Consider the following 26292-nt stretch of genomic DNA (forward strand, 5'->3'; position numbering starts at 1 on the left):
CTTGATAGCCCTATGCCAACAGGGTGGGTTTAATTCCCCCAGAAGAAGATAAGAGTATGCTGTTGGTAGGCATATGAAAGGTATAAAAATAAAGCAGCTGGGCAGACCTATTTCTTAAGTTTTTTTTTTTTTTTAGTCCATCTACTGTATTGATGAAATGACTTGAGACTTTGGTTTTTATTTTTAATTACCCAGATCAAAGGCGTGGACAAACAGGTTTGGGAAGTTGGATGCCTACAGATTAAAGAGTGACAGCTTGTCAGCTGGGCCACATTAACTGAGGAAATATAAGCTTCCAGACTGTTGCAAACATGCTATTTAAATCTATGAGTTGACCTTTTCGTTTTAGTTTTCAATGGACCTTAGTGCAGGCTTGACTGATAGGAAACAAATTAAAATAAGACATCTAAATCTTTTAGTCATTAACTCTTCCCATTCACAGATTGCTGACAGTTAAGGGAAATGAAGGGTTTTATTATAGACAAAAATGTCACTTGCCTTTTTTTTCCCTCAAGTTTGTTGTGTGGTTCAAAACCTTTCAGTCTTGCCAAACTTGTATTTAAAACTACTATATAAAAAATCACAGTGTCATATTTAACATTACAACTTTTTTTAAATAAAATTAGTTGTTCGAACAAATCAGAATGTAACTTCTTAATTAAATCTTGTCCTTGCTTGATTCTCTCCACAGATATCCTGTCTTTGGAGTGGAGAAGATTTTAAGTAGTTATTGCTGTTAAGTCATGCAGCCATCTTGTTTTCTCTCTGTCAAAAAGCAATTAATCACCTGAGGAAAAGAGGTGTTTCTATAGTGATGCTGAAACATTGAAATGAACTTCATACCTTGGGCAATGTATCTACAAGCTTGGGACATGTGAGCAAACAGAGCATAAATCAAAGGGGAAAGAAGAGGATGGAGATTAATTTCTGGCTTACTTGTTTGAACAGAGGCTATCTGATGATAGAACTGGTCTCTGTAGAACCATTCAGTAAAACTAGATTTTGTGGTTCTAATTGGCGTGCTTCCTTCACTGTCTGTTTGCAGGGTATGTTTGTTGTTTTATTCATCTTTAAGTTAAATTGTGGTTACTGTTGAAGGGAATAAATGTAGCCAATAAGCTGCTAATAGCACATGTCTCTTGAAGCATTGCTCACAGCCTGTGTGGGTGAAGTGCTTCTTGCCTTTTGCTGTTTAAGTACATTTGGAGCATTCTTCCATGTGTAGTCTTGTTTGGTTGTTTTTTCCTCTTCTTTTGCTATTTTCCAGGTGTGTCATTAAAGGGAGTGATGGATGGATCTCTGAGAGAACTTGTTATCGTTATTAATCCTGAAAACTATGCAGGAGAGGAGTCTTACATAATCTTCCACTTCAGCATTATGATTCTCTTGATTTTTTTTTTTTTAATTAGATCCTTGCTTACAAGTTTCAACAGGATTCTTTCTGCTGCACAAGTATGAGTAGTTCATGTTTTCTTATGCTGTTCCACAAATAATTCCTATTCTTGAATGAAGTCAGTGATTGGATTATACAGGATGTTCAGGATATCCTGAAAAGTCAACACTTGGTCATGTGGCTGAGGACACACACAGCTGCTCTGTTCACCCCCCTAAAAGGCAATCTCCAGGATTCTCATAAGCATCTAATTGCTGAGGCTACATTTTCTCTTCATTTCATAAATGAAGTATAAGTGGTTCTCTTGACAAACAGAATGAAGGTGAAATTGCCAAACAACTGTAATAACAGTATAAACCTTTCAGATGGAGCTTGTGGGCTCTGCTCCCCATAATCTTGAAGTGCTAATAAAAGCAAATAGTTCAACTTCCTTGGCAGCTGTGACACAAAAGTAATATTGTCTCAAAGGAGCAATTTATGAGGCTAAATTTTTGAAGTAGTTTGTTTCAAAATGTTATACAAGTCTGGTGTTAAGTATATCCTTGAAAATATCTGTCTTCTGTTTATCAAGCTGACATCTTTGATTTTTAACAAAGCATAACAATATTTCTGTTATTTAAATGCATGGAAAGCAATGAGTTAGAATAATTCCCACCATCTGCTTCTCTCTTCAATGTCTTCAAGCACAGGGATCCCTCAGCAGAAATGGTCATAAGTAGGATTCTTTGAGTTCTGAAGCAAAGCTGTCTTTGGCACTGAGAGAACGCTGCCATGAAAAATTGCAGCTGTGGTAGGGTGAGAATTTACCAAGCTGTATAAAAGCACTAAAGCATGAAGGGAGAATGCCTGATTTTCTGAGCAGGATACAAGTTGAACAGAGCTTTTGTTTGTTTGTTTGTTTGTTTTTTAAAGGGATAAAAACAACAACATTGTTAAAAATTAGCAAGGTACTGTGAGGCTTTAAGTATGTTACTGGTTCAACTGGTGTTTGAGTACAGGTCAAAATGAAAATTGGTCGTTTGTGATCTCAAGATAATAAATAGATAATAAAAACTTCACCTTTTCCCAGTTTATCCTGGTGACAAAAGGGCTTTTACAAAAGAGATTGGATTTTCAACTGCTCTTTCAAAGCAAAAATGATCTACAGCCCAGGGTCTTGCTGTAGCTCTTGATCCTGTTGTAATTCTTCACCAAATGCCATCTTGTGTAGACTTCTTTCGTTTCATATCTCCCCTCTCAGCTGTTGCATGTGTTGATTGATGTGGCTATACCTAGCAAGATGGTACAGATGGATATGTTCTTGGCTGTTGCACAGAATTAATTAGTGGTTTCTATTCTGTAAATGTCTTCAATATTGTGCTTACTCTAGTAGGTGAGTGCACTGAACAGTGCGTCTCCCATCTGTCACGTGCTCATTTTCCTCCTAATCCTTTCCACTGAAGGAGGAAGATATGTAGAGTGCTGCTTTGCTTTGGGATTGCAGGAAACAGGCTTTGAAAGGACCTTCTGGGTCATCATGTCTCATCTCTGGCTGTTGCAGACATCTACGTTATATAATGCTCTTGTGAGCTTACCCACCTTCATTCTAAAATAAGATTTCTTTTCTTGTTCTGCTTTTGGAAAACTGCTTCACTACTACATATAAGGGTTAGAAAGCTTTCAATTTCAGACTCAAATTTTCTGTCTTGTTTTTCCTTATTTGATCTTGTCAATGTTGTTTTCATTTTTAATTATCTTTTATACCTGCTAGGCTCATAATCACCTTCATTGAATTTATAGGCAACAATCTGACTTCCTCTTAGCTTAGTTTTGTTAGGCTGTTTGATTGCTAGAACAGGTGTGGCTGCATGTTTGAAATAATTTTAGTTCCATCAAAATTAAAGCTGGGAAAAAGCATTGCAAGGAGAATTCTCTCTCTTTTTTTTAATCATTGACTTCAGCTACAGCAGATTTTGTGTTGATTATAATATATGAAAAAATCTCATCCTAGCCATACATTTAGAGTGATATTAATTCAGGTAGAAAGCTTGCTGTATTTATTTTCTAACATGCTTTTCCAGATCATCTAAGATGATTCACTCCAGGGGCTAATCTAAAGTAAGGTGTTACTTCAGGATGAATCCCACTGATTTCCAATGAGTCTACATGTTGCATGAAGTTCCAGGTGAAGCTGGGAAATATATTCCAATTTCCTTCTGAACCATGAGGTACTTGTTAGTGGCAAGTCAGCTACAAGGCTGTCCTGCTGTAGTTTGTGACCAAAGACAGGTATTAAGTGTTGTAGCTCAAATTGCCCAGCCTCAGGTGCAGGAGTCAAATCCCTTGGTGACAGTGAGCTATTTTTTACTCTTAAATGGGAATATCTCCACAGTATCTTCTATGTGAGGCATTAAACCAAGTGTGGAATCATGGGATAGGGCCTGGTAGTACAGGGCTGCTTGATGATACATTCCCACTGGGCACAGCTTTTCCAGTGCTCTCCCCATAGCCATGCAGGACCAGGGCCTTGCTCCAGTTCCAGAGCACGTCTGGCTGACAGGCACCAGAAAGACCAATTTGCCTGCTGTATCTGTCATCGAGTAACAGATTGGAAAAGAGGCCATACTGCTGTGTTGCAAATTTGTAAGAAACTAGGGCAGTTCAGTGCAAAATGCTTTGGAAGTTGAGGGGTTTTTGACACCAAATGTGGAAGATTTGGGCCTACATCATGAGTATGACTATGTGAAACTGCAGTTTGTCTCATATGCTGCAGATGATGAAGGTTTCTGAAAAAATGCATTTATTTTTCTTGTATTTATAAAGAATGCCTGAACTGTTTCTTGCTGACTGTTCTCCCTGGTAGCTGTGCATTTGAGTTGCGTTTTCTTTTTCTTTTTTTTTTTAAAACAAAACTTTTGGATGAAGGAATTTAGGCTGGTTCAGGAGTCCTCCTCATTGCAGTTTGCTATTTGAAACCATCTCTGCAGGTAGGAGAGTTGGATTAGTTCAGCTACCCCAGGTTTGGAAAGAGCTGTGTCTAGAAGTGCTCTTCATATCTAAGGTTACTTTCTCAAGAAATTAAGTAAACATTATGGACGTGGATAGCATAAAACGGTGCTTTTCTTTTTTGAATAGTTTCTTTTTACTCTAATAGACTTTACTGTAATCCATCAGTTCACTTTGATTGATAGTCATCACAAATCCTGTGCTCATGGCAGATATAAAATATTCAAAGAAAATATAAGATTTCACTTAGCTGAAGGCAGTTTTTTTTACAAAGCTGCCCTGGAGCTTCTAAAATGTATGAATACAAAAAAAAAACCAACAAAAAAAAAACTTTTGGTATTGTCTGAACCCCAAAATTCAGAAGTTTCTGTATTAGAAAGAGCAATTTTTGGAAGGTGTTGCAAATATTCCAAGAGAAACATCAAATCTTAATTTTGTCTGTCATTAACACTGGTCAGTCAGGTCACATGGCTTTTAAAGTTCTCCCAGATTAAGATGTTTTAAGTTCACTTCAATCTGTTATTCACTTTTGTGCATCAAGAGAGGGGTGGCCAGCAGGGAGAGGGAGGTGATTGTTCCCTTCTACTCTGCCCTTGTGAGAACCCATCTGGAGTACTGTGCTCAGGCCTGGGACACTTAGTACAGGAAGTGTGTGGAGCTGTTGGAGCAGGACCAGAGGAGGACACAAAAGTTTTCAAAGGTCTGGAGCACTTCTCCTAAGAAGAAAGGTTGAGGCAGTTGGAATTGTTTAGCTTTGGGAAGGGAAGGCTTCATAGAGAGACCTCATTGTGGCCTTCCTGCACTTGTAGAGAGCTTACCAGGAGGAGGAGCACTGACTTTTTTAGAAAAAAAAATGCATCTAAAAATGATAGGACAAGGGGAAGTGATCTTAAACTAAAAGAACGAAGATTTAGGTTAGATGTTACAAAGATATTCTTTCTTCAGAGGGTGGTGAAGCACAGGAACAGGTTGACCAGAGAAGCTGTGGATGCCCCCTCCCTGGAGGCACTCAAGGCCAGGTGGGATGGGGACCTGGACAGACTGAGCTGATGGGTGGCAGCCTAGCCCATGGCAGGGGGATTGGAATTAGGTGATCTCTAAGATCCCCTCCGATCTAAACCATTCTGTGATATGATCCATTCTGTAATTTTACAAACAGAGAGTACAGAACAGTTTAGACTGAAACCATTTTTCTGTAACTGTTTTTCTGGAATAGAACGACTGTGATGGTTAGCAGAGAACTGTTAACAAAACTTGGAATCTACTGTCTAGGCTATATTTGTCCCCTTTTCTACTTTTCTACCTTGTTTGCCTTTGATACTTACCAGTAAACTAGTGCAAGGGAAGAAACCTTCATTCCACTAGTCAGTTAAGAGCTAGCAATACACAGTTATCTTGTTCTGCTGAGTATGTTTACTCTGGTGAGCCTCCTTTGCTCTTTCAACTGATGCTAGCTGAATTCTGAGGGAAACTATTCCTTTCTCATCGTGCCACTCTCACTCTCTTAATTGGTTAAATGTATTATATAATATCAACAGTTTTTTTTCTTTTAAAACAGGAAATTATGGGGAAAGTGGAATGGAGGCCTTCAAAGAGCTGGCTGCCCAAGAGGGTCTCTGCATTGCTCATTCTGACAAGATCTACAGCAATGCTGGGGAAAAGAGCTTTGATCGCCTACTCCGCAAGCTGCGAGAAAGATTACCCAAGGCTAGAGTGGTGGTTTGCTTCTGCGAGGGCATGACAGTGAGGGGGATCCTCATTGCCATGAGACGCCTGGGAGTGCTTGGGGAGTTCCTGCTAATTGGAAGGTAAGGCTGTAAGTGGATTTCATTGCATCCCTTCTCCTTCTAATCCTTCAGGCAGTCCTTTGGTTTCAGACTGTGAAATTCAGTTTACCCGTCATTTCAGTGTTTACCTTTCTAATGAATGAAAAGAAGTGGCAAGATGGTAGAGCAGATCCTGAGAGGAAAATATGAAGTTAAGTGACAATTTAATTGGTGGTGTTAACTTCTGCTGAAGTAAATGTTCCTTCTTGCCTGTTTTTTACAAATACATGACATTAGTATTTTTGTGTTTTCACATACTCTTGTAGAATATTTCATGCATATTTTTAGAGAAAATACATAGGATGAAGAATCCTGATTTCAGAATGTGATCTGGAAGTGTGGTACGTGGCACTACTAAGGAGAGACTGAATGTTTCTTGATAATTTGAAACTGTTAATTATTGAATAGTTTAGATTGGTTGAACTGTTTTCACAGTCTTGTGATTCTCAGCTTTACACTTTATTCTGATCTTTGCTATTAAGAGCTAGGACACTGATATTGCACAGATATTTTTTTTAAAGCATCAAACTTACAGACAGCTAAGTCAGTATATGCTGTGTACTTATATTGCTGCAGTAAACAGTGCTACTATGTATCAGATAGGCAAAGCCAGGCTTACTTCTTCTAGAATTATGATTTTTTTGTTAGATATTCACTGAACTATGGTAATTCTTAATTCCATCAGATGTGATCTATCTTTGTTCCTTTTTTGCTGTTTCTTATTTTGAGGCTTTTTTGATTTAAACTTGATTTTTAGTGTATTTGTCTCATTTTCCATTTCAATAAATCTTGTTCTGAATATGAAGGATGACATTTTGTCGTCTGTTAGATTGATAGTGTCTATTTTATTCTCTCTGTTCTCCCTTCTGCTCTTATCTATTGTTTAAACTTCATTCCTTTATGGCCTTTGAGAGTCAACTCCTTACCTACTTTGCTTCTGTTTTCTTTTTATTGTTTTCTTTCTTATCTATAAAAATTCTTTTTGTCCCTTTCTCTCCCTGAAGATTTTCTATCAGTGTTGTGGTTGGAATGCTCTCTTTAGCTCTGTGATACAGTATTAGTACTTTCCTGCCTGCATCACTCCTCAAAGCCCACAGTTCTGATTTCTACAAGTTAGACATCTAATCTTACTGAAGTAATTATCCAGTAATTGTCAGTGACTCTCTATTCGGCATTCCTTTTTTTTTTTTGATTGTTTGTTGTTGGTAATTTTTGATGACAATCAGTTTGGAGCAGAGGCTGTACCTCTAGAAGTATGCGTAGACAAGATATGGCACATTGGAAAGCCATCAGCATTCACTGAAATGAGTAGTATTGAAAATGATACTCTGCTTTAGAACTGCGCATGTGCCTTTCATCTGTATCATTCACTGTACGTTGCTTGAAATGAATGAAATATTTCATCTTTCATGTTTTATTTTTTTTTTTTTTTTTGGTGAGTTGAAAAAGTTAACTATAATAAAATTGGTCTGGATCACAGCATCCCTGGTCACTCTGTACATACTCTAGGAGCTTCAAGAATGTATTGTATTAATGCATTGTTGCTTTGAAGTGGTGTCTTCCTGTTCACCTGATTTCAGTACTTCCTCTGATACTGGTCTTGCTAAGAGCTAAAGGAAATGGGTCTTCTACAGAAAGCACCAAAACTAGATAACATTGGTTGTATAAACCTTATTTCCTATTAGGCCACTTGGTCGACCCCCTTCTCCATGGATAATGTGAAACACTTTATATTCAGAATTTGACTTTGAGCCTTTACCAAATATTATGACACTGTTTTGATTGTTTATCTCAAAATCTGCCCAACAGACTTACTCTGAACTTCTCAGAACCTCTCAACTATTAAACGTTAATAACAAGATTTCCTTAGAAATCACAATGCGTTTTTCAGACAGGTTTCCATGCATTCTTATTTTATGTTCGTGACTTAGTATGAGAGAAACATTTTTAACAATGTGTGGGGTGATCTGGTTATAAAACAGACTGGTTGTTCCTGTAGATTGGGTTGTGCCCAACAGCTGGCTGAATTAAAAAATATTATGAGACTTGCACATGTTTTAAAGTGCATGTAGAAAAAAATTTTGAATTGTCCTAATTAAGTGATTTTAAAAAATGGCAAATCTAGCAAACTTATTCACAAGTGAGTTGCAGTGAAACTGCAGTGCTATGAATTTGGTCATCTGTATACAAACAGGAGCTGAAGCATGCATTAACATTGCTCTGACATACTGTTCAGTCATTTTTATTTAAGTTTCTAACTAAGCAAAAACCCCAAAAGCCTTTAAAGAGCATTCTTTTTATTGACGGAAGCAGGACTGAATGTGAAATCAAGACTTTTTTGTCAATAGTGGGCCTAAACAAAGCCTTTAATTTACTCACAGGTTTTATTATCAGCTGCACTATATCAACTTTACAATCTGTTCTGACTCACTGGAAAGAGGAAGCCTTTACAAAAAGGACACCTGGCTAAATAGCAGTTTTCCTGTGATATCTTCAATATTGCTATTGATCAAAGCAAGCAGACACTAGCCTAGATCAAACAAATTTAAAATATCAAAAACAGAGCTGAGAGAAAAGTTTAAATTCGGTTTAATTTGAGAATGATACAATGGGGATTATTAGGTGTTGCACTGAGCCAAAACTAGATTGTCACATTGTGGAGACTTCTCCAGGATAAGCTGTTCATTCTCAGGCATGGAGTTAGGATCCTATTTGTGCCACACCTTAGCAAGAATTCCTGGACTTATACTGAAGATCTGTCAAGAAATTCAACCTACTTTGCTACTGGAAGTGGGAGGCTGTAATATTAGTGAGAAGAAATGCAATTCCTGCTTCTGCCGGAAGCTAGTGTGAGATAGGATATGTTGAGGGGTTATAATTCTGCCATAATAGCAAATGATTCTGAAACAGTATCAAAATTCAATGGAGAATCCAGTAGGAAAAAGCAATTGAAATATGAAATTAAGGATCGTGTAGCTTTAATAAAAACAAAACCAATCATCTAAACAAACTAAACTAAAACTGAACTGATAATCTAATGGAAAACCAGAAAATCAAATGTCTTCGTTTAAAAACAGTGATTGTAATAGTAACTAAGGGCAAAAAATAAAACAGTAAGCTGCCCTCTTAAAAGAGATATCATCTGAATTTCTTTAACAGTGATTAGTTTTGTGAAGTGGCTATGTAGAAAGATGTTTAACATCATGCTTCTTATTATGTTCACACAGACTACTAGGTTTTATATTACATAATAAGTGTAAATTAGGTTTTGGAGATTCTTGTAAGATAGATCAAACTCCTGTGTGTCCTCTGAAATGATGTGCCAATACAAAGCATGTAAATGAATTGACAGCATCTGTGAGGGCAATGGAAAGCAAATGAAAGATACAGACAAAACCCTGAAGTTTAAGGGTTTACTCTGAGATAATTGGAGAATTGGCATGTTAGGTGAACTACTGGAAATGAAAATTTGCTTCTGCAGTTTGAAAATTTCTTAAATTCCTACACAAAATAGTTTGTGTAAATATCTGAGTAACTTCAGGAAGGAACAGATATGTCAATGTATGTTCTATTTTTCAGTGTAACATCTGGCAATGGTATAATTACTGCCTTACTTCTGTAGGCTTTCTAATGTTTTATGGTCTTCATTAGAATTGGTCTGTAGGATGTTGTATAACCATGAATTTTATGTAGTGGCCAGCCTAATGCATTTTGAGAGGGACATTCAGAGGGATTTTATTCTACCTTATAAAGCTCTTTTAGCATAGGGTGACAAAGCTTTCAAAGGAGATGCCTGGAAACAACCAGCATTCTTTCTGGTTTCTTGGGGAAGAAGAGGCATCCTCAGAATGTAGATTGTAATGTAGCAGATACCACTAATTGATGATTTCCACTACTGTATGTAGTGGAAATGTTAAGTCACATCTTGAAGCGGTGATTGAGCACCTGGTGGGAAGGTAGGGCCAACCCAGGAGAGCTCAGGTGTGTGCAATGTACATGAGTGAAAAGGAGGGGTGGAGCCACGATCCACCCCTTCCCAGACCTCTTATAAGGGCTGGCAGTGGAGGTAGGAGTATTTTGCTGGAGATCCCTGCCTACCTGAGGCCTTCCAAGGGTAAGCATCTTTTTTCCTTTGTTTCTGGGTCTGTGGCTGGACACGTCCAAACATATCCTCCCTTGCTGCAGTGTATGACTTTGCTACTATGCTGTGGTTGATACGCTTTCCATCGTGTTACATGCTAACTGTACTCAACTCATTTTGTCTTGGATTCAAGGCAAAGAAAACTACTGAATGAAAGAAAACTAAAGAATGAAGTGTTTCTTAGTGCTGGCCAACTCACAGCCAGGCTGGGTACTGATAACCTCTTATTCAAGTTGTGCCATTGATAGAAAAATTCTGTTGACCTGGCAGCATGTGCTGGTAGGAGTTAAGGGATTTCTTGAACTGGTTTCACAAACTTATTCCTAACAGTTCTCACAGGGCAGATTCTCTTTTCCACAGACTCCCTGAGGGCTTACTTCTGTTACTACTCTTGTAGAGCCTTTTCTTGGCAGCTTTTGAGAATATGGTGAAATACTGTACTGAAACTGGCAGGAATTGAGCCTTTATGGTGCTGTACTTTGCATTTTTGACTAAAATGGTGTTGATAACACAAATGTTCTGGGTGCTGTTGAACAGTGCTCATACAGCTTGAAAGCTTTCTCTTCCCCCTTCAGCCAAAAATGATCAAAGGGATGTTCTATACCGTATGACGTGGTGTTCAGTGATAAAACAAAAAGAGAATGGGGGAAGCATTTGAAGTTATGATGCTTGTTTTCTGAAGGAATTGTTACGTGTTCTGAGAGATCCTGCTTTTAAGGAAGTGGCTGCTTATATGTGTAATTTATACTTTTCCTCTTAAACTCCGTTGTTTTTTATCTAGAAGTTTTCTCTACTTTTATTTTCTCTGTCCTGTTCATGAGGTGATCTAGAGTTGTGGGGTGTTTGTCTGTTAGCAAAGGTCATTTTTGATGCTGAAGGTGTGGCTTGAGATGGTGGCAGTTTGGATGTGAGCACAGTGTAGGCATTTTAGATGTTAGCTGGCAGACTTCTATACTAGACATGGAGTTTGCTTGTTTTACTGTATATTAGAATGTAGGGATTGTTAATGACCATTTCTGGATCTTGATATTCTTTGTTCTGTTTATTCTATTTCATTGTGCCTGTGAACATGATGATGAAAACAGTGGCCATGCACTTGGATTGGTATATGTCCCGGCCAGATGATGTTCCTTTGTTGACTTAGCATCTTGTGGGGAGGATGAGGGATTACACCTTCCTCTTTGCCTCTGGCGGTGGCATCGCTAGCTTTGTTGCATGAGCTCACAAGGTTTTCATGTATCCTTATGCAAGCTCTTTGGTCTTATTATCTGACTTCTGTTGGCTTTTTGTTGAGTATATGAAATCTGATTTCATTGACCTGATTTAAGAGTAAACAACTTGTTGGTGAAGCAGCAGAGAAATATGCCCTGAGGCAGTCAATCCTTGGATGTCAAGGTGAATGGATTTGAGCTAGTGCCCAGGGCAGTCACTACCACTGATAGGATGCAGCCTTATGGCTGAACAGATATGTAATCCCATTGAATTGGGGCATCTCTTGACAAAAAAAAAAAAAAATGCCTTGCATAACCTGCTGAGACATTAATTCAAGCACTTAGCTGGGGACTTGGCCTGTGCCTATGGAGTCTTCTTTCAGCTCCACTACAGGAGCAGGGGAAGAAGGGCTTTACCATCTGAGGGTGCCGTTGTTAAGACAGAGATCCAAACCCTACCTACATCAATTGTCTCAGTAGTCAATAGGAAAACTGGAAGCAGAGATGAATAGGTCCATCAGGAAAGGAAAAGGAGGGAGTATTTAATTAAGAGGCTTGTCCTTTCTCAAGAAAATGAAAGGAGATGATGGAAGTAACCTAACAATGAAAAATCACCTGGTCCCTAACCCTGAACAGACTGAGATGTGTGGAAACATTATTTGCCATACAGGTGAGTGGCTTGCAACTTGGTTACTCTGATCCTGAGATTCTGGGGTTTACAGTCAGAAATTAAAAAACAAGTAAGAAAGCTGGTATGCCTCACAATGGAATAGGAAATTAATGAAGAAATAGTGTAAGAGGCAAAAATCAACTGCTTTTGGAAGTGGAACTTAGAGATGGAAAGATATTTCCTCAGAAGTTGCTGTGTAATGTGATGGAACTGGACCACCACTGGGGAACATGTTTTAACTGTTATATTTGTTTCCCACTATCCAAATCTATTTTAACTGGCAATAAGTTGAATTAATTTGCTATAAGTGTATTATGTTTTTCCTCTTCCTTGCAGAAGAGTCTCTGGTGCCAGTGACTTAAACATCGCTTACAGGGTGGTTGGGATTTTACTGTTGCTAGATCAGGAAGTTTTTTTCTCAAAGATGACCATTGAAGCACATTACTACTCTTTAAAGTTAGAATAGCTAAAAAGTCTGTAAAAAATGCTGTATTCCAATGCAGTATCATTGTTTACCACAAGGGCTAACCAAAGTTTCTGAAAAATCAATTAGAAATGCTTACTTCTTCCAAAAGATGTGAATTTTTGCAGGGCCAAATGATATGATTAGTGCTTTTTAAGGAGGTGACTGCAGAGAAGTAATGGACAACGGTATGCTGGAAATGGAGAGAAACTGCCTTGTGCTAGTCTAGCTTGTCTAGGATAGATTTGGGTCTTGTTAAGTCTTGTAAAAATAGATATAATAGAGTGTTGCTCATGCTAGTGTTTTCTGCCAACTTGTCATGAGTGGAAATATGGTGTTAAGAAAACTGGTAGTAGTCCAGCATAGCAAAATAAATATAATGGAATCCAAACCACTGGAATGTAATTTGCTCATTTAATTTGGAGTATAGTGTGAGTGAAAAAACTACTAGTGATTTGAAAGCCTGAAGTAAATAAAACTTCACAAGTGGGATGCTGACAAATAGGAAGAGAGTCATTAAGCAGCAGCGGGTTTGCTTTTCACACAGTTTACTGTAGGTAGAGGATTAATTCATCTATCTGGTGCCTCCAAGGGTAAAAATATTCAGAATAATTTTTACTGATTAACCTGTTGTTACTGTTGATACTCCAAGTTGGTGTGAGACTGTATTTACACAGTTGTGTAAACTCTGTAGATTGAAAATGAATAATTTCTGTGTTTTCAGAAAGTTACCTGAACTTTAATGATCAAATACTTTTAAGTTCTAACTGATGTTGGCAGATAAGTAAAATATTGCCTATTAAGATAGTGCCAGACAGCAATGTCAGCCCATTTCCTAACCATTTTCAAGGTTGGTTATATGATCCATTGCTAATTTTGAAGTCTAGAACTTCAGCACATGTCAGTCACTGAGTTTTATTCCTTATTACATCATGATCCAATTAGCAATTGCAGTCTAGCACCTGCTAACTATGATTATCATTTATAATCAATGTGGATGAAAATATTCCATGATACAGGAAGAATATGAAAAAGCATATTTTGTTTACTTTCTAATCTAAAATAACATCAATCTATTTTAAAATAATCAAATTACATGTCAAGCTTCAATAAAATAGGACTATATTACAACAGAACCACATTTAATTTGAGTTTTTCTGTAGCTTTAATTTAATGCTCATTAGTATTCAATTTTATGGCTGTTACTTGGTGATAATGATGATGAATTAAGTATAAAAGTGTTGTTTACTTAGCAGGCAAGTATCATGAGGAGTGGCACAAAATATGAGACTTAAAACTGACAATAATAAAACTCATAGTAGAAAAACTTTGTTTTGATATTCATGGTAAGAACTTAAATTATTCTTTAGTTCTTCATATTTTTGCTTAGCAAAGGGAAGCTAAGACCTGGATCAGTGGTAAGTTATTTTGGGATTGATTCTGGAGAGAGCTGTGTATACTATAAATGTCCAATAAGATGCAAAGGTGGTATGAACTTGGCAGATATATTTACCTTTAAATTTTCAGCAAAGTGTTCCAGTGCTGAAAAAACGCAACTGTTCAATCTTTTCAATTTGTCTATGAATTAATATGGACACTAGAAACACCGAGTTAATGTACTTTACTATGTGTTGTTGATGGCTTATATACATTATTAGATAGTGTGTGTTTTGCCAAGCACATACAGATATCAGTAGCTGGGTTGTTGCTGCTCACCTAGAAGAATATTGTATACTTATGGCAGTTGGTGATATGGAATAATGTTACATCAAGGTTCTTTGCATAATTTGCTGTAGGACAGATGTTTTAGTCTCTGTAAGTCTGGGTTTCTTTATGAATGTTTAGGAAACTAAGCAGTTGTATTTCTAATCACATAAATTAAAGTAAGACCCTAAAAAATCAACTTTGGAATTTCTGCAGTTTACTTCTGGTGTTGTTTCAGTGCTCAGATAGAGATGCATCTTAGAGAGGAGGTAGAATAAACAGCAGGGTTAACTGCTGTGGGAAAAGAGAACACTTCCTGATTTCTGTTTTTTTTTTTTTTTGTTTTCCTTTTATGAATGTCCTCAGCCTTCTGACTTTGCAGGACAGATCTCAGTGTCTTACCGATGCTGGAAAATGTGCTCAATATCCAGCACTTGGAGGAGCTGAATAAGTCTAAAGGGAGGCACTGGTATAAACACTTGAAGTGGAATCTTCAGGCCATGCAAAGGTTGTAATCCAACAGATTATATCCAACAATCCAACATAAAGATTATAAAGCGAAATTCAACTTGCAATCAAGGCAGCTGGCCCACAGTGATACACTTTTGTTTTTCAGCTGAAACTTTCAGCTAAGCTAAATCCCTTCTGTTTTGGTGTTATGGTAATGCTTTAGGACACAAACTGATGTCAAGAACTCACTTCAGATTGGAAGCTGACTTGCATGTTAAGATCGGATCTTCAGCACCAACCATCTGTTTTGATGTAGGACTGAAAGACTTCAGTTCTGCTGAGCTGGCCGACACTTGCCCACGTTTCACTTCAGTCATTACTATCTGCATCTTTGTTCAGTTAGTTGTGCTTCAGAGAGGGAGAATCAAGGAAAGAATTCTGTTTCAAAGCTTTTCAAATTCACTACTGCCTGATAACTGACCTGGCACTTATTTCAACTGGTTTTAAACCACATGCATAATTCACTATGAGCTATTTTTGGGTAAGCTTTGGTACCCAGGGCTCATGTAGTTACTTTCCATGGTAGTGATTTATCTGTGTTTACTAATTCTATGGGGGTGTAAGGTTTTCATTTTTTTTCCCCTCCTCTCCATCTTTGGCTAAAAGACAGAAGGGGTAGGATACTAAACTAATTACAAACTGAAGTAAGATTAAGTTAAAGAAAAACGTATTCCTGTTGTTTAGTAGAAATGGCATGTGCTATTTTTCTGCTTAAAAATAACACTGAGTTCGTTGATCTCAATCCATTGGAGGCATCGCTAAGAGGATGCTCTATATCAGCTCTTGCATGTTAACCTGAGGATTAGGAGAACTGTATAATAGGTCTGATCTAAGCAATTCTGTATGCAGGAATGACAACCTGAATGCGACTTTAGTTATCGTTTCTGCTGGTTTCTCACAGCAGGCTGTGAGTCATAGCTGCTATTTCTGATGAGAAATCTAATTTTTCTCTACTCTTCCCCTAATAAATATCTTTCCCTGCTTCTCCTTGCTGTTTTATATTATTTACATTCTTTGACTATTCCTTGTGTGCTGCATCATGTTCCTTGCATTTTCATCCATTCTTATTCCTCTAATCTACTTTTGCTTGAATCTTAAGACTTCACTGCCAATTAAATTATGAACTTTTCATCACCTGAAACCATTATGGGACTTATTTTTGGAAGTGAAAAATTCTGTACTGTTGTCATAGCTTTCTGCAATGCCAGGAGGAGTTCAAGCTTTTTTTTTGCATCAGGAATAGAGATGTGCAAAATATGCTCCTGAAAATCCTACCCGTATTCTGTGACAGTTGCAGAGGAAATTGATTTGACAACTCATCTGCCCCATCTATTTGTTCATATTATGTGTTAGACATTCTTACTTAGACATCTAATACAATACCACGGTTAAGTAAATGTAACAATTTAGAAATGATGCATACTGTTGTTTTTTCTTGTGGCTAAATGATTGCAGTCAGGAAAAATAAGTACAAGAGTAATTATGCAGCTTTGCAGCTATGTAAGACCAAAGCCTTTATTTTTTTCAGCTGTTCTTGTTAGGATTTTATATCATTGTAGCCATGAAAAAATACAGGACCGAACTTTTACCTTTTTAACCACTACTGCCTTTACAGACCTGAAATGCTATATGAGTGTCTGACTTCAATCTGGTCTCATGCTTCATCATTAAATTTAAACATAAAAGGATATGCAATGGGATAATTGGAAAGACTAGGCAGTTCTGATTTTGCAGACTGGCAGTTGATCATTTTCATAGATTCACTGAGAGATGGTATAATGTAAGCAAATGAATGAGATACTACAGGCTGCTGGAAGTGCCACTGTGAAGGCCGGTGCCAAGACCGAAACACCTAGAATACAAAATTAGATGCATTAATCTGCATGCATTTCAAATGAATTTGTCTCAGCAGCGTGATTACAAAGTATGTTAAATGAACACAAAGTGGGAATGGAGAGTTTAAAGCCTTTGTGAAACTTGCAGACGCTTATCTGGTAAGCATGAGAATAGAACAGAAAAGTAACTTCTCCCTGGAGCAATGTTGTTGAAATATGGCTGATTCCCTTTTCCTGTTTCCCAGTAGGTTTGTTGGAAAACTTCTTAGATGGAAAGTATAAACTCAAATAATTGCGCAGTCTGCACTCCAGCAGGGTTAAAAATTACACTCATAGAAGCAAAAAAGATAAAAAGGCTGAGGAAGAGGTGGTAATAAACTGTGAGAAAGAAGACACATTCTTAGGGAATAAGGCACATAAAATGTGGAAGTGGGAGAGGATGAGTTACAGTAATTCTTAAGAAAATAGGTGATAGTGAGTGATAGGAATTTGGTTTCAGGCAAGGTTTGTATATTCTAATCACAGGTGTGATGTTAGATAACAAGAAACTGTATGTCTATAAATTGCTCTTGTGTAATGGAAGCACATTCATGACTCCAAATTAGAGAAAGCACAGGATAGTTGGTCCATCAGGATTCAATAGAAGAATGCTTTCTTCTGTTCTTGCTAGAGCTCTCCAGCTCTGCGGGCTGAGTTCAGTTTTCATGCAGCCATCTGGACATCAGTATTACTGAAGGGAGTGTGAATTGAGAATAGCTTTTTGATAAAGAGTGCTCACCTGTTAAAATTGTCCATGTCTGCTAGAACTGTCTTTTCATTAGTGGTTAATATTCACTGTGTGCAATTCAAAGGAAGATCTTTTAATTCCATTTTTTTCTTCTGTGAAGAAAAGTTTACTAAGAATATTTGCTGACTGGATGATTGCTCTCAAGCTTGGATGCTTGACGTTCATTGTAATTTTCAACCTCAGTATGGAAAATACAGATGCTGTGCTTGCTTGCTAATGCCTGATTCTTGTTTGGATCTTCCCAAGCTGTTTATTTGCACAATAACTCAGTGATGTTGTGAGTTCCACACATTAGTCTGAATATAAAAGTATGTCTTCAGTGTACTTTAGATTTCATAGAGTCATAGAACGGCCTGGGTTGAAAAGGATCTCAAAGATCATCTAGTTTCAACCCCCCTTCTGTAGGCAGGGTTGCCAACCCATAGTCCAGGCTGCTCAGAGCCATGTCCAGCCTTGCATTGAACGCCTCTAGGTATGGGGAATCCACAACCTTTCTGGGCAACCTGTTCCAGTGCATCACCACCTTCTGAGTGAAAAACTTTGTCCCACTGTCCGACCTAAATCTTCTGACTCAGTTCAAGATATTCCCCCTTGTCTTATCATTATCTACCTGTGTAAACAGTCATTCTTCCTCCTGTTCACATCCCTCCTTCAAGTATTGGAAGGCCACAATGAGGTCTCCCTGGAGCCTTCTCTTCAAACTAAACAAGTGCAGTTTCCTCAACATTTCCTCAACAGGAGAGGTGCTCCAGGCCTTTGATCATTTTAGTGGCCCTCCTCTGGACCTGTCCTAAGAGCTCTGCATCTTTATTGTGCTTTATTGTCCAGGCCTGGATGGGGCCTCAAAAGAGCTGAGGGGGGGGGGGGGGGACGATCAATCACCTCTTTCTCTCTTCTGCCCCCCCCCCTTTTTTTTTTTTTTTAATGTGGCCCAGGTTATAGTTGGTCCTCCAAGCTGCAAGCAACATTTGTTGGTTTTTAATTTAAACTAAGTCTTCTTAACAGGAAAGAAAATAGGAGAACTGTTTTCATTATTTGTTAGACATGACTTCATGTTTAGTCTCACATAACTTTGCACTGTTTCTAAGGTTCTGCAGACTACAAATGCTATGAGGAAGGGGCAGTCCTTTAAGTCTGTGCACGATGCTATGCACAAGAAGAATCTCTGACCATATTTGTGCAGCTGATCCCTACATGAATCTCAACTAAAAATGACTTGAAGGGTATACACAGGAAAGCTCAAACATAGGGCAGAAGAGTGGGCTTTTCTGTTGATATTTTTGTTACTGTTTTTAGTGCTTTTCTTTCTCCATTTAAACCAGGTATTTTCTGCAGTAGTAGGATAGATTTTATGTACTTTCTAAATTCCCATTATGAGTTGGCTTGGAGGCAGATGCCTAGGTGAGGGAAGGTTCAGGATCAGTGTGACCAGCTGTGCCACTTGTCCTAATGACCCTGGAAGGGTTTATTATAGGAGTGCGGCAGGGAAAGTGCCTCTTTAAAAGTGGTGTCATTCTTTCTGTATGGGGAAAAATAAAGCTTCAGTTTCTCTGACAGAGCTGCAAGAATAGATACTGAAAGGTGACTGAGAACTGCCTTGGCCACTGCCTCCTTTGAGTGGCTTGAGTCAGTGAGAGTTGGAGAACAGAATCTACCCCTTTGTCTTTTAAAATCTCAGGTCTTTCTTATGTTGGAGTGAGAGAAACTTATTTTTTTAGTCAGTTGTAATATCTGGGGCTCTTTCTAGTACATGACTTTGAGACTGAAGTTTCCCTACAGAACTCAGCTTTACCATCGAAGAGCCACAGTATAACTGCCAGCTATTTAAACAGATTCAATTTTACTTCGTGTTAACCACAAGTCACTTTTATGTCTCTCTAGATAAAGGAGAGATTTATCTACATCTTATTTGCCCAATTTGCCCAGATTCTCCAGTTCTCTGTTCCTATCAGCCTTTAGATTAAGTTTTATACATTGTTAATGCTTGAGTCTGTTAAAAAGCTCAAGTAGTGGAGACATTGTGGGAATAATTTGAGTTTAACATAAAAATAGGACATTGACTGTTGTATGGACTGTTATCCAATGTTGTGTGTTAATTAGTATACTGCTTTGTGAATCATTTAAAAGAAGCTGACATATTTTCAGTCTGAGAAGCAGAAGGAGCCTCATAGTACAGCTGACATTTTCCTCCCCCCTCCCCCCTCATGAAGTAAGTAGTGATTTATGTACTTCTTAGAGGAGATGGAGTTTGATCATTGTGGAGTGCACTGGGAGGTAAATGATAGGGGTGAATGTACAGCCATTTCTCCCACTGCACAGTACTCCAGGTGATATGCATCTGCTTATCTTGGTTCTACAGTATAGGAAATCAGTTTTCATGGCAGAGGGATAGTAGTCAAAGAGAAAGAGGCCACAGAACTAGAATATTTGCAAGTGGTACATCCCTAGCTTCTGGATTTTTTTGTCAAAGAGCTGTAGGAGTCATGCACTTCCCTCTTTGAAAGTTTAGTGGCTGAACTAAGCATTCTGGAGGCAGTGCTTGTAACGACAAGCTGAAACAACTTTAAATGAGTTTGTTTTCTTTTCCCAGCAGGAAGAAAAATCTTCTTTGCCAACCTGAAACATTTTTGTTAAATCCAGAACAATGTTGTGTCAATTTCAAAACAAATATGCTATTTCAAAATAGAAAGTCTGAATGTTCTTGTTTTGAAAACATTTAAACTATTTCTACTAGAGAATGTCAAAATAAATTGTCATAATATTTAACCCTCTGTGCTTTCCAAGTTGATGAATAATTTTGATCTCCCCACAAGTGTAGTTTCTAGCAGATGTATTATTCATCAGTTTCTTTGTAGTTTTAATAATGCTTTTGAAATCCCTGTTGATAGTGGTTCCACATACCAAAATCTCCCACCATTTCTGGTAGCCTGAGACTCCATTCTCTTCTCATGGATAATAGTAGTAATACAAACCTTTGGTATTTTTTTTCCTCCTCTGTGAATTACTGCAGCACACTATAATCATACAGATTCAAGTCTTTAGGAGTTTGGGGCATTGCAACACACCTCCTCAGCAGTGGGGGTTACCATGTGTGCATCAAATCTATCATCATCTGTTTGCACTGGCTCCCTGCAGAATAGTGACGCAGCTTCAAAATCCTTAGTGAAGGTCAACTTTATCTTTAAGGAGTTCAGTGATCCATGACAAAGCTATCTAGAAGATGTCCAAACCCTCTGGGGTAAAAGCTGCATCCAATGCCTTGGCTCAAATAGCAGAAGGGTGTTTTCTGTAATAGCGTGAAGCAGTTCTGTGCAAAATCCAGTGCTGCTGAGATTGGCCTGAGGATGTGGACTGTAATGTGTAATACTTCAGTGCTTGTTTCTCTCATCAACAATCATAAAAATATATGCATGAGTATAACACAGAATGCCTAACTTCTAAACAAACTCCTTAGCAAGCATCTGCCAACTTGTGTTGCAATACAAAAGATTAAAGATATGTACAGCCCTCTGTCAGAGAGAGAATAGGCCTAGAGGAGGTTGCTCAGGCTCACAGTCCTTCTATTAAATGTTGCCTTTTTCCAGCTGTGCCTGAACATGTTTAGTAGTTGCTGGCAGCTATTGGAGCTGAAGGTGACTGCCTTGTCTATTCCTCCATCCCCTTGCTCCCACTCCACTGGTTAGGAGGTTCTGGTGCTGTGAAGCTGCTCATGAGTAGTATTTGGCCCTCTAAAAAACTGGATATTCTATTGACAGAATTTTGAAATAATTAAATGAAAATAGATTCCATTTCTAGTTTACTTCAAAACAGTTCATGTTTGTTGTCTTCTATGATGCTGAGTTTTTTTTAAATAAATAAAATGCTGAGGGATACCGCTCTGGGAAATCATGCTAATTTAAGATGATTAGAAAACACAGAAGGGAAGAAGATTCAGAAAAAAATAAATGAGCTAAGTCTTTGCTGTCGTGAAGGTCAGAAAATCAGCTTGATCCAAGAGCCGGTAGATGTTAGTAGTCAACATATAGCAAAAAATGACTGTTAGATATAGGTTTATTGATTCATATATTCAAAAATAACTATTCATACTACACAGTAGCTATGGAAGAGAATAATAGAGTTTTTTGTTAATATGTTAGGAGGCTTCTGAAAACAGCATTCCTTGGGCTATAAGTCTGCAGTTGTACCTTGGTCCCTGTCTACAGGTATATCAAGATTGTATTTGTAATTTGATTTACGATTTCATGTAGATGAAACAACATTTCTTTGTAATAAATAAGTGATTTGTTTATGATTTTCATGGAAGAATTTGACTTTGGTCTACCATTTCCCTTTCTCTTATATTATCTCTATAATCATATTTCGTAATGCCAACATATGTTCTGCTTGTCATGAAAGACAAAAGATGCTGTATGTCATTTTTCTGTATTTACTTATAGTGTATGCTATATTTAAGATTTTACTTAAATCCTTTCTTGTTTTATGTTTTAAGAACTGGGTTTTTTGTTTTTTTTGGAGGGAAAGTTCATTGAGCCTTATTTTACTTCGCATTTCCAGAGAACATCTTATGGTTAAAAATCTCAAGGGGCTTTGAATGAAGGAGAGAATGTGTGTACGTCAGAACTTTTTTTAGCAAGTATTTAAACTTTTATTTGTGAGATACCCCATGCAGCCATGTTTTTTTTGTCATTTCTCCAGCTTTATTCTTCACATTATCCCCATTTTTATGCCCTTTCAAAAAATGAGCTTAATGTTGGAAAAGATAAATGCATGCAATTCACACACCTTCTCTGTTATATCTATTGTAGCATATAAGTTCTTTAGCAGTAGAGAAACAAAAAGATTTATGATGCTGAGACATTTTTTCTCCTGAATAATACTGGATTTAGTCGTGAGATGGGAATATTTTGTTTCTGAAGGCACAGAGTCTCCAGGAGATGAACTTGTGCTTTGCAATCTCTGAAAAATAAGTTGAAACTGGGAATAATAGGAGAAACAGAACCTAAAATTGTCTTGAGTGAGTTTTTTTTGCTTGGCACTGCTGGAATGAGGACCACTGGCCTAAGGATGCTGTTTCAAAAAATGGGACTTAGTCTTGGACCGTGGAAGTCAACAACATTGGAGGCTCTTCTGTCCTTTCTTTGACACCTCTGGACTCTTTTTATGATTTATGGTTTCTGCTTAGTGGTGCTGAGCAATTTCTTATGTTTAAAAGCTAGAGTATCCTCCTTAAGCTTCCCAAAGAATGGGCATAAAATTTGTCACTAATGTAGTATGTTAAGCGTCCTTAATTTACTAATTTGCTTGAAAAAGTTAAGGAGTTTCATAACAGCTTTCATAGGGCTATTTTAGATACATAATAGTACCTAGATTTGTAATGAAAGTTAACATATAACAGATTGAAAACTGATTTCATATTTGTGGTAATAGAAAAATAATTTGGGTTCATGTTGACAGTCAGCTGTAATGTGAATACATGTTTCAAATTATTTAATAGAACAGTGTGCTAACTTACCAATTTTTAGTATGACTAACTTCCTGAATCTATTGTTTGTATTAGGAAATTAGATGATATACTTTCCATTTACACCAGCATACAGAGTGTGCATGCTTGATACAATTAATGAAAGGCAGATAGATTCTGATACAAAGGAAGATATGAATCAGTGACTTTCTGTCATAAAGGGTGCAATTACCTAATCTTCAGCTCTGACCTACAGGAAAAACTGAACCTTGGCTGCAATAAGCAAGTAAATAGCAGCCCTCTACTTTGAAGAACAAAGGGTGATATTTACAGCAAAGACAGTGTATCATCAGTGTCATTATCTCCACAGTTAGCAGCAACTATGGTTGGTCGTACTGTATTATAATTTCACCAATCAAAGTCTGAAAAAAATTGAATGTTTAACTTTTTTTTTGGTACAGAAAGTATCTCAACGATTGTGTATATAATAGTATATTTCAAACAGTCACTTGCATAAAAGCTTTTGATGCCCTTTCAAGTGTCAGTGGTTGAAGCACTGGCCAGGTAAAACCTACCCAGGTCCTATATCCCCAGGCAAGGTTCTCTTGCCCTGGATTGGTATTCTCTGCAGGGTGTTTTTTGGTTTACTTCTAGAGCCAAAATACATGTCTGGTAGGCACATATGTCTGGCTGAGAAATACTTCAGAATAATTCTGTTCTACTTTGAGAAAGAGAGACTTCATTTCTTCCTTGTTTGCATTTAACCAGTGTACATTGTTCAGGATTTAAGCTGCACTGGAAATATTTCAGAACTGCTCAGCATCACTAAGAAAGGCTAGACTTTTCTCCACGTGCTTAGCTCTCTCAAAAGTCTCCTGTAAACTTTATGCACTAAGTGAGCATTAACAGTTATCAGAGGGGTCCAGAAATATTCTGGATACACAGCTGGGAGCACTGTTGAGAAGGAAATGCCAAACTCTAAAAGCTACTGTTACTGCATCTTTCAGGACTTCTGACTTGCTAAACAACAAGAATTTCCTTTCTCCCATCTCTTCTTTCTTGGTTTGTCTCTTACCAGAGAACTCCTTTCTCTTTTGAAATTCATTACAAGAAAGTCTTGCTCAGCACTTCCTTGATTTCCAGCTGACATTCTCCATCCTTGCAGCAAAATAAATAAACCTTGATCATCAACACGTTATAGATGTGATATTTGATGCGAGCTTCTTACTGGCTGCTCATTTCTCATGCAGCAGGTTAGGGTTTTTGGTTGTTTTTCTGTGAGTGTTACAAAGGTAGCCATATACCCACCTTCCCGATGGGTATGTGTTAATTTATAAGGTGAATTAACACTTATTTTCAACTTTTTTTTTCTACATGCCAAGAAGGGTATTCTTTCAAGGAGAAATCTAGAGAGCATGTGCTAAATATCGCATTCTAATAGTGGAATGAGCCTGTCACAAGTCTCAAACACAGAGGTTTAAGTAACTATCAGTTTCTTCCACAATTGTGATTATTTCCCATCAGTTGTTGCTCAGCTAGTCTTTTTCACCAGACTGTTATGTGTAAGCAGGAGCTGATGAAAGATTTGCTGAGCCTGGATAATGCATTTGACATGTCAGTGTATATGGGTAGGGGAGGGATTGAAGTGTTACGTTGTGAGTACAGCCCCAGAATTGTTAATTACATTTGGTTATGACAAAGTGAAATGCATGGCTAAATGTGCGTTTGCTTCATAAAGACAAATCTTAGCTCTTAGCAGTTTGGCAAGTATTTCATTCACCACAGCATTTAAGTATGCAGTGGAGAGCACATGCAATCAAACAAACTTTTAAAAACCCTTTTAATATTTTAGAATATATTTGCTTTAAATACTGGTCTTTAAGTTCAAGCTCTGTGGCTTCTGCTCTCTTGAAAGATGTCTCTGAGGTTACATGGTTAGTGTTTTCTGTTCCTTCAGGTAAAAACAAGTTATGAGGTGCTGTCTGAATCCTGAATTTTGTTGTAGGGTGCTGTTGCACTACTTGGGAATAATTTTTGAATCACTGCTTGACATGTCTAGTGTTGTTGACTTTCAGAACATTCAGAGTCATTAAAAGTGGACATGAAAAATTGTGGTGGAATGGTTGCTAAGAGAACAGAAACACCTATTGGATTTCACAGTTATCCCCATCAGCACAAACACCTGTTCATTTTTTTTCTAGCACCTTTTGAAGCAGTAACCTGCAATGTCTGTAGCTGTATAAGGGTGTGTGCTACATTATTGGACTATTTTTCCGGAGGGGGTTTAGAATTGTACTGCTACTTTGTTGGATCAGGTTTTCGGATTGAGGGCTGGAGACTGTGTGTCTTCAAGAAGAGAGTAATCTTTAATTGACGCTTCATAGGAAGGAAATGCTGAGTTATCACTATGGTTTCTATTTTGTGACCCTGACAAAATCACTGCTGCAAATGTCTGATTATTATTTTTTTTTGTAGTCTGCAAACTGGATCTAGTAATGTTTTCTTGTCCTTCCTTATCTGAAGGAGTGTCTAGAGAATTAATGTGTTGTTTTCTAGATTAGAAGATCTCTGTATTTAGGTGTTAACTCTGAATACTGGTTACTTTTTTATATTTTTCTCTGTTGTCCCAAAGTAAAAACATGCTGAATGTCAAATAGTTTGGTCATATAAGGAAAATCACAGGGGATCAGGGGATAAATGTGGTATCTAATTGAAATATTACTTTTTAAACTTTTTTTTGGAAGCGAAGTTAGTTTTCACTTAAGATACCAGAGGGCAAACACCAAAAATTTGCTCTCAATGTAATAAACAGATGTAGTGCAACACCTAACAATATAGGGCTCAAAATGAAAGAGGACTACTATCTTTGGCCTGCTGATTTGATGAGATCAAATGTTGCAAACTACACCTGTGATTCAATGTTTTTTTCATTAGGAACTTTATTCACATCAATAAACCTTCAGTAATAGTCATGGTAAGTTACTACTCCTTACAGCAAGATTGAACTTGTCTACTGATAGGAAGTTTCACATCTCCATCCATTATGGATATCGATTTTAAAAATATATTTTCTTGAAATCACCAAGGTTACTTTGTCTCTCACGACAATGTTTAAAGTTAAATTCCTAATCATATGTCCTAGAGCTTTTTAGAATATAAGACCTACTCTAAGTTCAGTGAAAAATGTGTTTAATTCCAGCAGTCTGTGACTAGTAGCAGCTAGTTTTTACCCCGGCGAGTTGGAAGGGACTTGTTCAGGGCAATCTTCATCTCTGAGAAGGTACTAAATTGAAGGGGAAAGTAGCT

The 26292-nt window shown here is 37.6% G+C and overlaps 1 protein-coding gene across 1 annotated transcript in view; it reads left to right on the top strand.

The window, feature by feature from the left end:
• GRM1 (glutamate metabotropic receptor 1) overlaps window positions 1-26292 on the top strand; it is a 173502-nt gene that overhangs the window by 29980 nt on the left and 117230 nt on the right. The window contains exon 2 of the mRNA XM_065731770.1: window positions 5937-6186. Within this exon, the coding sequence (XP_065587842.1) occupies window positions 5937-6186 (250 nt within the window). The remainder of the gene's footprint in view (window positions 1-5936; window positions 6187-26292) is intronic.

Source organism: Cyrtonyx montezumae, unplaced genomic scaffold, assembly GCF_038088225.1.
Source record: "Cyrtonyx montezumae isolate F1298 unplaced genomic scaffold, pur_monq_1.0 scaffold_0, whole genome shotgun sequence".
Lineage (NCBI taxonomy): Eukaryota > Metazoa > Chordata > Aves > Galliformes > Odontophoridae > Cyrtonyx > Cyrtonyx montezumae.